Consider the following 12,989-nt stretch of genomic DNA (forward strand, 5'->3'; position numbering starts at 1 on the left):
CAGCGACAACATGACAACATTCAAACTATTGAGGAACCCACTGCAATAAACTTACTAAACTGTTTACATTGATCTTAATGGCAGCCAGAAAGACAGCTTCCTTGAGAGCCAAGAGCACACATCACATCACACTTCTATGAGTGGTCTTTATCCTCTTTAGCTACTTATTTCAGGAGTAAACACACCACATTTTACTTTTTGCTCAACAGAATGATATACATGTCAGAAAAATATGGGATGGGAAGCAGGCAGGAGGTGGCCGATAGAACCCTAGCCTAGGGAACATTCCAGAATCCGATCCATCCCCTACAGTCACTGTGGTAAGCACTCTAGGCAGGGATGTTACTTAAAAATAAATGAATAAAAGTAGAGACTAGAGAGATGGCTCAGCAGTTAAGAGCACCAGCTGCTCTTCTAGAGGACCTTGTTTTATTCCCAGCACCCAAATGCAGCTAACAACCATCTGTAACTCCAATTCCGGGGCATCCAATGCCTTCTTCAGGCATCCACAGGTACTGCATGCACATGGTACATATACATGCCTGCAGATAAAACACTCATGCACAGAAAATAAAACTAAAACTAAAAAAAAAAAATTAGTTTGGAATTTAGTATAGGCCTTCAAGGACATTATTCCTCTATAAACTACTTCATTCCATTAGAAAATAATCGCTGGTACCCAAGTGTCTTATTTTTCCAGTCCCGAGAGACAGGCTATGAGAAGTTTAATGATATATACAATATGCTTCTTATAAAAATACAACCTAAAACTATTTCTAAATTGTTTCTACATACACAGCAAATGCAGTTAACAATCTCCTTTGGTACAGCTGCTCATGAGTCTACAGACCAAACTCTTGAAAAGACTTCAGTAACTGCCTTATCTCAGGACATGTTCTTCAAGGGGATTAGCAGGGCTCCACCCCACTTCCCACTCTCGCTTTTTGACCCCGATGAGTTGAACAGGCCTCCTACATCATTAGTTCCCGTCATTATTTACTTTGCTATCACAGGTCCAAAGCAACAAGACCAAGTGTCTGTACGTTCTAAAAGCTAGAGCAATCCTTCCCTCCTCATTAGGTGATTATCTTAGGTAGTTTGCAATAGTAATGAACAGTGACAAGAAATTGATACTTTCAAAGAATCCCAGGGAGAGGGGAGTGTAATGGTAAGGAATGAAGCAGAGGGAGAGGAATGAGAGGGATTTCAGAAGTGGTGACTGTGGAAGGAAGGCATCATGGCCCCTGTAAAGACCGATACGTAGATGATGAAATAAACAGTTATGGCTTCTGACAAAGAATAAGAGAATTCTAATTGTATCATATAGCAAAATATAATTGAGAAGCCTCTGCAATTGAGGATGGCGATCCATGCACAGGGGACTCCGGACAAAGTGTCATCAGCAATCCCAAGTGAGCAATCCTCACACACGAGAGCCTCACATGTGACACTGCAGCATCATGGTTCTGTGGGGAAGAACTGGTCATTCGATAAAGACCACCAATACATACTCGGCTCCTGGGCCATTTCAGCCATAAAAGCAAAGAAAAAGTTAGTTATTCAACCTGTGTCTACAGTAATCTCATCATCAAACCCTACAGCAGTTAACAGTTTTCCAACCTGCCACTGCTTTCCATGAATGTGAAATGCTGTTCTGGTGGATTATCATCTGTGTGGGCCAAAGTTAGATCTGTTGCCAAGTGATACCTCGCATTCTATCAACAGTAACTTCTAGAGGAATTCAAGAGAGACATGTAGAGAAGACTGTGAAGATGGAAGAAATCTACAGTCAAATAACCTGAGACTCGGCGTGGTTGGGGCAGGAAAAAAGAACTTGGGGAAACTCAGAATATTTGACCATCAACAAACAGAAACTTCTTTATACTGAAAATGATAATAAACATGCAGATGGGTAAGGAAACTGGAGAAAAAAGTTATGATGAAATGGAAACAGCATGTACGCAGGTAAAGACACTCAGATTCAGGACACGTGGCTGAACACCATCTCCAGCCTTCTCCTGGAAACCCGGGTTTTTCACAGGCAGTGAAGGTGGCACTTCAGACAATGGGGCACTTGGACCTTGGGTTCCAGGGTCACCAGCTACAACAGGACAACCAAGTTCTACACACAAGAAGAGGGCTTGGTCCTTGACCCACATCTGGGAACTGTCCAGAAATAGAAATCTTCACTGAAAGTTTATGTGGAAGACTGTTTGTTCCAGCTTGTTAGTAAAAGGAGAACTGAGTATCTGCTCATCATCAAGGGGCAAGGGCAGATCCTAATATACCCAACAGATGGACAGACAGCTAAGCAGTACAATGACCAACTTGGATGTATATTGGCTTGGTCACTGCATGGCATATTATAAGTGGGAAATGTCTCAGAGAGCTATGCCGGTAAAGAAGAGTGAAAAGCTTCCCTCTGTGTGTACATTTTCACATTCATGGAAAGCTGTGGCAGGTCTGAAATTGTTCTGGTTAGACTTTGGTGATGGTGTTAGTATAGACACAGGGTAAACTTTCCCCTAACTGATCCCTCCCCTCCTTGGGTCACTGTTAAGACCAGCAGCCTATTGAATGTTTAGCATGAAGAAGGCAAAGAACAGGTGTGGTCAGTGGGCCAGGATGGACAGAAACAGTTTGAAATTTCCCCTAATTAAGATAAAACAGACTAAGGTAGAAACCTAACCACAACTACTACTTATTGAAGGTTTACTAGATGTTCAAATTGCATATTGAATCCTGACACCAGCTTCATGAGCAGAGACCAGTATGACTCCCACATCTCAAACTGGTGAGCTGCTGGGATACTAGATCCCTTCCCAAGGTCACTGTGCTGTTGGGTGACAGGGCTGGGATTCGAACTGGAGCAGCTTGGTTCTGAAGCCCAATGACTGCCCCTGCTAGCCACAGATGTTCTGAGCCAGCCCAGCACACCGCTCCAAGGCACTTCTGAAGGATTATGGTCTGGTAGATGTTGTGCGTTTATGGGCTGAGGGACCTGAGATTCTTGTTTCCACAATGTGCCAGGTGACCTTCTTCTCTACACCAAATTTCAAATCACCACTTCACTGAGAGGGCCCAGTTTCCTCTCCCAGCTTAGTGCCAGTGTTTGCCTGGGGTTGGCTGGATACTTGGCCTCAGCTGTAAAGACAGCAACAAACTTGGGCTTTAGAGAGAGAGTGCTGGGTTTCAGAGCCTGATTATGCTTGAAATTTGATAAGGACACACTCATTAGCATCATTTCCAGGAACTTCCTCGGTCTTACAGGTCTTGTATTTCACTGGTGTTTTGTGTTGTTCTTTGGGAAAAGCTGTCCTCATCTAGGACCCAGTAGCTGCCACGCCCCTGGATCAGAAGGAAGGTCTAAAGTTCCAAGGTTCCCAGAGATATTGTGCCAGGAAAGAAGAAAAGGAAGGTGGGCCAGGTGACCTCAGAGTGTTGGTGCATACCCTGGGAACTGAGAGCAGGCTTGGAAGTCTATCCCAAAAGACATGTGGTGATCAGCGGGAGGCACCTAGTTTGGGCTGAGCATAAGGGAGTCCACAGCATGAATCAGTCTGCCATTTCTCCAGCTAGAGTAAAAAATGCAGAGGGAGCAGGTGATGGTAGTTCCTCGGGGTTGTGGATAAGCGTGAAGGGCAGCAGAAGGCCAAGGTGGCAGGGAGTCTAGGTGGCCAGGGGAGCAGTGAGAACCTGAGGGAAAAGGCTGACAGTGTCAGTGGTGGGTGAGAACCAAGTGAGACTTGGCAGGAGCCTGAAGGACCCGAGGCATCCATTCACAAAGCCTGGGGTCAAGTCCAAGTTCCTGACTTGACTGCCTACAGGGGGCGGCTTCTGGAGTCTGTGCCTGTGAGTGTCATCCCCTTGCGCTTCTGAGTCCCAGCGTAAGATATGGCGGTATTTTTCCCTCGTGAGGTTATAGGAAGGCATTGGTGAACAATGCCGGTAGAAGGTTCCAGCTCTACATCACAGCACAAGAGTTTCTCCTCAGTAAACACCTAATTCAGTGGCTATGAGTCTCAAACTTGGGGTGTTTTGCTTCATTTTGTTTAAAATATTTGTACTGATTTGAAGAGCCAAATCCAAGATAGCTTTTCTCTATACAGACGAGTTTCCTCTCCGACCAAACTCAAGCGGGGCTTTTGTGGGCCTTCTTCTCTACTGGGTCTCCACCATGGTGTACAAAGATGTGAGTCAGTGCCACCTGGGTTCCCAATAGCTTAAGCCCCTTAACATGCTTGCCTGAGAAAAGGCAAGGCTTCCAGAAGGATTTAATTTCTTTCTCCCAATACCCCAGGACAGAGCCTGAGGGGTAGCAATCCAATTGGGTCTAGTCAACAAATTCAGATGGGTTTCTCATGGACCAACCTGTCTCCAGGCCTTTCTCAATCTCCTACTCCTCATAGTCCCCCACCCCACCACCTTTCCTTGTTTCGTTGATCTCTCTTTAAAGGGCTAGTCACCTTGCAAATCAGAACATCTGTAGCCACTGGGTAAAATCTATCTTCGCTGCTCTAACATCTGGCCGTGTTTAGTCTTTGACTTTACACGTGAGCCCCATACAGGTTTCAGAACTTGAGACTGTGTGGAAGTAACTACTGTCTAGTTCACGCTCTTATGCCCCTTCCCTTCTGATCACTAACCTTCACTGCCAACTTGACCGGACTTACACCCAGCAGTGAATCAACTTGGTCTGTCTCAGGGTGGTTCTGGTAAAGATTTAAGGATAGTGCCATGCCGTGGACCAGGTCCCAGGGTGAAGGAGGAGGAGAAGGGAGCTGAGCACCAGCATTATCCACCGTGGTGCCTGACTGCAGATGCAATGGGACCAGAACCTTCCGCACCTGCCTCCATGACTCCTTCACTGTGAGGGGCGGGACCCTCATGCCATCAGTCAAAGCAGACTCTTGCTAAAGTCAGGTGTTTCTCACACAGTGAGAGAAGTTACTAGAACAAAAATCCCCTCTCCCTCCCACACTGCTGTCCTATGTTCCCACACACATCTCATTTGTCCTCTGGCCCCAGAAGTCATTTTGTTTGGAAGTATTTTAGGCCACAGGCCTTACTGTATTAGATGTATGAACAAAGCAAATGGATGATAAAAATTTGCTCAAGGAAATCATTCTCCACAGCACCTCAGAGTTGTGTAGGTAATTAAATCATAAATCAAATCTTCATATAAACAGTCTAACCGTATTAGTTAATTAATTCTAAGTTCTTACAGAAAATTTCTAGCATGTTTAATTTTCTGTATTCTTCCAAACACAGTTCTATATTCCTAGGGTTTATAACCCACCAGTAGGAGATGAATTTAATTTAATAGATTAAAAGAATAAACCAGGAAGAATAGACTGTAAATGCCTCTGCCTGTATCTTAGGCAGTGAGTGGCGTTGGAAAAATAGTTTCTATTCATTTCAACTAAACTTGTGAGTGTGTGTATGTATGTGGCTGTGAGTGTGTATGTGTGTGTATATACATGTGTGTGAGTGTGTATGTATATAGCTATGAGTGTGTATGTGTGTGGCTGTGAGTATGTATGTGTGTGAGTGTGTGTATGTATGTAATTGTGTGTGGCTGGGTGTATGTGCATATGTATGTGGCTGTGAAGTGTGTGTAATTGTATGTGTGTGTATGTATGTGGCTATGAATATGTGTGTTTGTGTGTGTATGTATGTATGTGATTGTGAGTGTATATATGTGTGTGTGCATATATGTGGCTGTGTGCGTGTATGTGACTGCGAGTGTGTGTATGTGTGTATGTACAAGTGTACTGGCTGATGACATGTTCTTAGGGCTGAGGACAGAGGCTTAAGATACTCTCCTTAGTGCAACGCCACAATTGTTTATGGCACACCATCCAAGTCTATAATCCCAGCCCCCTTTCTGGATGGTCCTGGTCTCTGTGTCACTCACTCAATATGTCCAATCAAGGAGCAAGATTAATGTCTCCAACTCAGTGCCCAGTGCTGGGGTCAGGACACTAACAGGTTTGTTTCCTCTGGTGTTACGTGAGCAAGACGGCCCTGCATAAACCAAGGCATATCTGACATGCTATGCACACTGGTACAGTAAGACCCAAGGGTCAGAGGCTGCGTCCTCGTGAGAGCTTCCCAGTAGGCTTTCAGCACTGACCAGGATGTCTAGGGGTACAATGTCAGCATGGTAGAGCAAAATGGACAACAGGGAGGCAGAAGGCGCTTCAGAGGGCAACTGTCCGCTGAGGTTTGTTGGCTTCAGGAAGAGTCAGGACTGACAGAGTGAACAGAACAATTGTTCACAGATAGGAAAATTAGAGTGACGGCTTCCTAAGCATTCACTGCTAAGCCGTTAACCTCACAGGAGGGTGCAGAAACGTGTCTCCCCGACCTGCCGTCTAACTCTCACTCTTGCTTCCTGACCTGTAGGAGGCTCATGTTCCTTTCACAAATGTGCGTAGGAATATATTTTGTTGCTACTAATACAACAAACCCTGGTGCCAAGATGCCCTGGCAAACACATAAAGTACGACTAAGTGTGTGGAACCATCCTGGGCTGCTGGGGGATATCTTTCCATATGCTGTGAATATATGTTGTTCTCATTGTTTAATAAATAAGCTGCTTTGGCCTATGGCAAGGCAGCTTAGAGGCAGGCAGGAAGTCCAAGAAGAGAGACAGGAAGGAGAAAGATGGAGTCTATGTTTACTTGGGTCGGAGCATCTGCAGGATTATGGGTGAGAGAGATTTGTCTGGACTGCGAGGGGTCAGGCAGGCCTGGAGAAACTTCTGGCTACATTTGGCTGCCCAATGTGGAGCAAGGAGTTTGCACCCCAAACCTGAGAGAATTGAAAAAAGGGTTCTAAAATGGAGCCAAGAGCAGCTTCCTAGTTGTGTGTCTCAGGTAAGTAGTGAGCTACAGTATGGCGGGTTCCCACTGCCGTGCACAGAGGTGTCTCCAAGCCATGCAGCACACTGCATGGTGGATTTAGCCTTTGCTAGTACAGACAAAACAAAACAAAACAAACAAACAAACAAAAAAGGTTTCTGGGCTACATGATCTTTGATAGAGGCATAGACCTATTGCCTCCCAGAGTCAGTGGAGAGCATGGCTCCCAGAGCTGGCGGTGAATTACTGCCACCATGTTGGGAACCTGAAGTGGGCAGAGTCAGCAGCCAAGGCTGCCGGCTCAGTCCTGGCCATGCTGCATTTTAAAGCAACAGATTCACAAAAAGACAGATTCAAATGGAATAAACCTCCAAATGCTTTACATTATATGTAAAAATGTACACAGGCTTGGAAGAGAGAGGAAAAGAGGATAGACAGTTATATACAGAAGTAGATAATTTTAAAAAATAAAGTCTTTTAAGAGATAGTAAAAGCAATATAAAAATAAGCCACATAAGATAGAAATCACACAAAGAATTTGGATACTGCATAGTATTATACTGTTTTTGAGATTTTTAACTGGAGAGAAACATTTGATTGTAAAAGCTGCTGAGTTAAACCAATATGTATATTTTAAAGGTATCTTAACTTCAAAATGTATGTCTAAGAATACATTGCTTTGGAAAAGAGGTTCTGCTTTTGTTTCCACAGAAGATGAGAACCTGTGGATTGCATCCGGGCTAATATGGCTTGATCAGCCAAGACCCTCTGAAAGGTCTCCAATGACACCATGGCCTAGATGACCCAACATCCAGAATCAGCTTCAAAGCAACTGGCTGAGACCATCTATCCTCACAGACTACAGGCAAGATTTAACTATAATTCTTAATTTTCTCAAGATCCCCATAAGATGGCTAGTACCCCCAACAGTAGTGTGAAAAGCTGTGCCCAAATTCCCAAAATATTGTTTATAAATGTTTATTTTTATTTAAAAGGGGTTAATTATAAATGCAATCTCTTTCTAAGAAAGAAAAAGGGATAGTATAGATATGATAGGATAAAAGGGTAGATTATTGAATCTACTTTTAAAGAACAACAACTTGTTGCTATGGATTTTAGTTTATTGATACAAATTTAAAGTTAATTTTGTTATACTGTATGTATATTTCTACTCTTGTTTAAGGTATTATGTTTGTATAGCTCATTTAAAAATTGTAGTATATAATTAAGAAAGAGATTAATATTTAGTCATCTATGATAATCAAATTTATAGTCATAATAATTAAATTTTTTAGATATAGAAAGATACACTTCAATTAGGTAGGTAATCTTCAAACACTTCAAAGACCTCCAGAATATGGCATTTAAAATGTTTTAAAAACTTAGATTTTTCTGGACAATGAGACATGTCTGCTCCTGGCAGCACCTATTTACTTCAAAGAAGATGATGGGCATCAAAAAAAAAACTCCTTATGCAGTTTGCTTTCTTTATTGCAAAAGTTAGCCATTTGGTCAAGAAACTCTTGTGTAGCTTTGTGCCTTTCCTGGAACTCACTTGGTAGCCCAGGCTGGCCTCGAACTCACAGAGATCCGCCTGCCTCTGCCTCCCGAGTGCTGGGATTAAAGGCGTGTGCCACCACCGCCCGGCAAGAAACTATTCTTGCCTGGACTGCTTGACACAATGTTCTATCGACTGGATATGCAGAACCCATGGAAAAATGAACACTAAATTTAGCCAAAACAAGGCAAGATTAGGTTTCTGCTTCATAGAGGAGACTGCCAGAAAATCTGCAGGACACAGGGAGAAGCAACTAAGAAACTCTAGGCCTATAGGCTGAAGATGGATGCCCCAATGTTGCAAAGGAACTTTGGGTGACTGTCCAGGCAGCCAGCTGTCTCTGTTACTCTAGATTCTTGGAAGTTGCTTACAATGCACTTCCTATTTACTTAGGTAATATATCCTTCTGGGATCTTTGATAGAGTTGAAGACTAGATAATTATAATTATAGTTTTCCTTAGTCATGATGAAAGATAAATTAGATATGAAACCTTAGACTCACAAATATAGGATAGATAAAATATTTTCTTTAATTTTGCCAAATAGAAATAGACTAGATATTGTAACTGTAATTCTTATTTGATAACTGTTCTATTATATATAATTTTACTATATTAAAGCTAAAACCTTCCTTTTCTATTAGATAGAAAAGGGGAAATGATGGTGGATGTTTTTCTGAAAGTTGTGAATATGTGTTGTTCCCATTGGTTAATAAATAATCTACTTTGGCCTATGGCAAGGCAGCTTAGAGGCAGGCAGGAAATCCAAGAAGAGAAACAGGAAGGAGAAAGGCAGAGTCTAGAGAGACACCAGCAATGCCAGGAGAAGCAAGATGTAAAAGTACCGGTAAGCCATGGCTACATGGCAACTTATAGGTAAATAGAAATGGATTAAGTTACAATAGCTAGCTAGCAAGAAGCCATAGGCCATACAATTTGTAAATAATATTAAGCCTCTGAGTAATTGATTATTTTATAAGCGGCTAGGGGACTGTGGGGCCGAGTGGGACCAGAGAAACTGTCTGACTACAGTTGGCACCTTGAAGGGCTCCATACCTGTCATAAAATGATTGAATGAAGCCTTGGGCTTGGGAATAAATCTACAGGAAAACTTAGTGTGGCTACTGGCGAAGTCTGATAGCTGTTACAAATGGGAAATGAATCATCAGTGAGATACATTTCTGGATAAGCCAAATCGCCATTAGATCAGCAACAAATACAGAGTAGTTTTTGTTTTCTTCCTGGTTTTTGAGCTATCCTGACCCACTATTGCTTTAAATCTTCATGAAGTAAACGATGTAGGCAGTCCCCCTGCAGCCACGAGAGGGATGGTGGCCGGACACTGCAGTGATGTGTGTCCTTCCTACCACAATTCATGATAACAGGCACTACTTCTGAGAGTGGCTTTGTTGGGTGTCCTGTTAATCACAGATTTCCCAGAGGGAGCTCTGCTGTGCAGTGTCACTGACTTCATGGTTAGTAAATGCCACCTTTCACTGGATGGTGGAAGAGTGCAGGAAAGATAGAGAATGGGGCAACATAACTGGGTTTCCCTTTTAGTTTGGAGTCAACTCATTTTTAATGACTTGCATACAAGGCTGGTGCCTGGTCATATGTCGCAGGGAAAGGAGGTTCGATTTCCTCGGGGATTCCAGATAGCCCTCTGTTTGACATCTAACTGGAACCACCCTAGTCAATCCCTAAATGTAAGGGCTGGAGAGGAGAGGAGCCATGCTAAGAAAGATGCTGTCTGTCCTTCAGTCACTTGATTGGTGGGAGGGGCACATCAGAAGAGTTGGAGAAGGGAGAGTCTTACTAAGCAGAACTTGAGTGGGTAAGAGAAATAGTCTTAAAAGCAACCTGAAAGAAAGAGAAATGCCCAATAAGCCTAGAGCTCTTGGGCTCTAGAACAGAAAGCTGAAAATACATTTAGACTTCTAATACAGAAGAAGGCAGAATTAGTCTACATGTCTTTATCTTATCAATCAATATTTTTCTGGAATATCAGCTGCTTGATGTTTTCAAAATACAACCACCTAGGCAGTTGTGATTTCTCATGATGAGTTAAGTGCAGCATGTTTCTTCAATAAATGTTACTGATTCTTCTGGATCTATAAAAACAAATGCTGAAGTGGAAATTAGATGAGGAGTCGCTGTGAGTTTCCTAGTCAGCTTTAGTAATGCCTGCACACAAACAATTGCCTACAGTATCTGGGCCCTTTGAAAACAGATGGTGGAGTCCTGACCACATGACTTGATTAGCAATCTTGACCATGACTTGCATTGTTGCAGGGTGAAGCATTCTAGAACTCACTAAGCACTCACCTTCATCTGGAGTAATTTACTGGACTTTTCTATATCATCATACAGGGATACTCACTTGAATTTGGAGCTAGTGAGTGTGAACAAGCTACTTCCTTATGCTAGAGGTAAGCACCAGGTTGGGATCCAGGACTCTAAGCCGTTCAAATTTTCTTCAACTTTGCTGAATTATTTAGCACACTTCACTTGCAGATGTGACCCTGTTCTATATAAGTGCTTTGCTTTGCAACAAGGATGGAAAGAATGCAATCAGCTCAGCAACAATGGCACATCCACAAAGGACTGCTTGAATGGCATCCTTAAACAGCTTCAGGGTGGCTCTGCTTTATAATGCTGGCAGATGAGATTGCGTATTGCTAACGTATGTGCAAACTCAATCCCGAAAGATGAAAAAATAGGCCTTTCTAGTTCTCATCTCAGTGCCTTTTTAAATTAATTTGGAAAAATGGAAATACTTTTTTTTTCCAGTGTTTTCCTTGAAATCCTATCAACTGATGTCACTGCTATTCCAAGTCCAGCAAATTTCATTTCTATTTAACATTAGGATAGAAAGGAACATACCAACAGACCAAACACACAATGGAAGCATGCAGTAGGGTTGGACTTAATGCATGGGTATAAATGTGCACACAGAAGAGGCCAAGCATGTCACTTAAGCTAATGCGAGCAAAGGTCTGCACCAAGGGTCTAGAACATTCTAAACAGGCCTTAAGCAAAGGAGGAAATGTAGAGGGGAAAGGAAGCTGAGAAGAATGAGCAGGAAATGGGCAAGATGACTCATCTATACTTGAACATCTGACCTGTTAGTTGGCCGTCGCCTGCAGCAGGGGCGATGCGAATGTATGGTGTTGTAAGCTGAGTCACGATTATCGCAGCTAAGGCAAAGGAGGATTCCCAGGTCAGCATGCATGAGGGAAAAAAAAGCCAGACTGAAGCTAGGCTAGCAAGAAGAATTCCCATCAGTACAGCAAACCATCTCAACTTTGTTCCGAAAACAGCAAAAAAGAAAAGAAAGAGAAAGAAAGAAAGAAAAAAACCACACACACACACAGAGCAAGGTTTTCATCTTCTGAATTCTCTTCTCTTAAGCCGTGTGGTCGGCTTAAGTGATGCTTTGCCTGAGACCCTGGATAGATCAACCGAATAGAAAACGAGTAAGGCCACACCCCCTCTCCACTCCGAAATGTGCATTCTGCACTGGACGGAAGGCTGACAGTTGAATCCAGTCCAAACTGACTGTGGTGAGAGAGTTCCTTGCTAACCCTTCTGGATCTTTCAATCTTATTAGGTCACTTAAAACTAGGTGGCTGTGCCACAGTGTTTCCCCTTGCCCCATAACCACCATGGTATAGAAAACCACATTCTTTCACGAAACACGTTTTTATGTAATTTCTCTGACAACCAAGTTTCACGTAGCTTTCTATGAGGACCCCTTTTTAACATCCCCATCCCCAAAGAATAAAATCACCTGTCTCAAGGACACAATAAAGTTCCCACTTGCCTTTGCTGTCACTGTCACAGTTAATATGTGCCCAAAGAAATATTTAAGATTTTTGAAGTGGACCACACTGGCCTCTTGGTGTGCCTACACAGCTTAGCAGTTGTGTTTAAGCAGTTAACATTTATAACACACAGATATTGAAGAAAAAAAATAGAAAATTAAAACATCAGTTGTAACATGATACAGCTGGAAAATGATGCAGGGAAAAAATATTGGAAAATTAAGAATAGGCTTGCATGAAAGATTACTAATTTACATGGAGCAGCTTGGGTACTATCAGAAATGTGACAGCGAATAAGGGAAATAGATCATCCACCATCTGCAGACAATTAAACCCCAAACTGCGGCTGCATAATATTTCCAGCTATCCCTCTGTAACACTCAAATGGCGCTGCTCCTTACAGCTAGACGACTATAGTGACTGAGCTGGGACAAGGCTGGAGAGCTGTTCTCACACCACCAGTGACTGCATTCTAGCTGTACCCTCTGAGATAAACAAACTATTGGGTCACAGTTTCTCAAAGCATTCCCAAGATCATTTCCCGGGCCTGACCCATGCAGCATCTTGGAAGATAGCTGTAGGTAGTTGCATACTCTAAAACGCTATTTCTGGGGCTTCTAGCAACACTGGCACCAGTTGTGGGTGCTAGATACTTGGCGTTTTTGTTTGGGCATAGACCACTGGTACACTTCTCATACATTTTGGATTACTTATAGGAACATCTGACCTGCTTTATGTTTGT

The 12,989-nt window shown here is 42.8% G+C and overlaps 1 protein-coding gene across 1 annotated transcript in view; it reads right to left on the minus strand.

Annotated features, from left to right (window-relative positions):
• Ptprm (protein tyrosine phosphatase receptor type M) overlaps positions 1-12,989 on the minus strand; it is a 968,046-nt gene that overhangs the window by 274,622 nt on the left and 680,435 nt on the right. Inside the window, exon 14 of the mRNA XM_037210182.1 lies at positions 11,546-11,620. Within this exon, the coding sequence (XP_037066077.1) occupies positions 11,546-11,620 (75 nt within the window). The remainder of the gene's footprint in view (positions 1-11,545; positions 11,621-12,989) is intronic.

This window comes from Peromyscus leucopus, chromosome 13 (assembly GCF_004664715.2).
Source record: "Peromyscus leucopus breed LL Stock chromosome 13, UCI_PerLeu_2.1, whole genome shotgun sequence".
NCBI lineage: Eukaryota > Metazoa > Chordata > Mammalia > Rodentia > Cricetidae > Peromyscus > Peromyscus leucopus.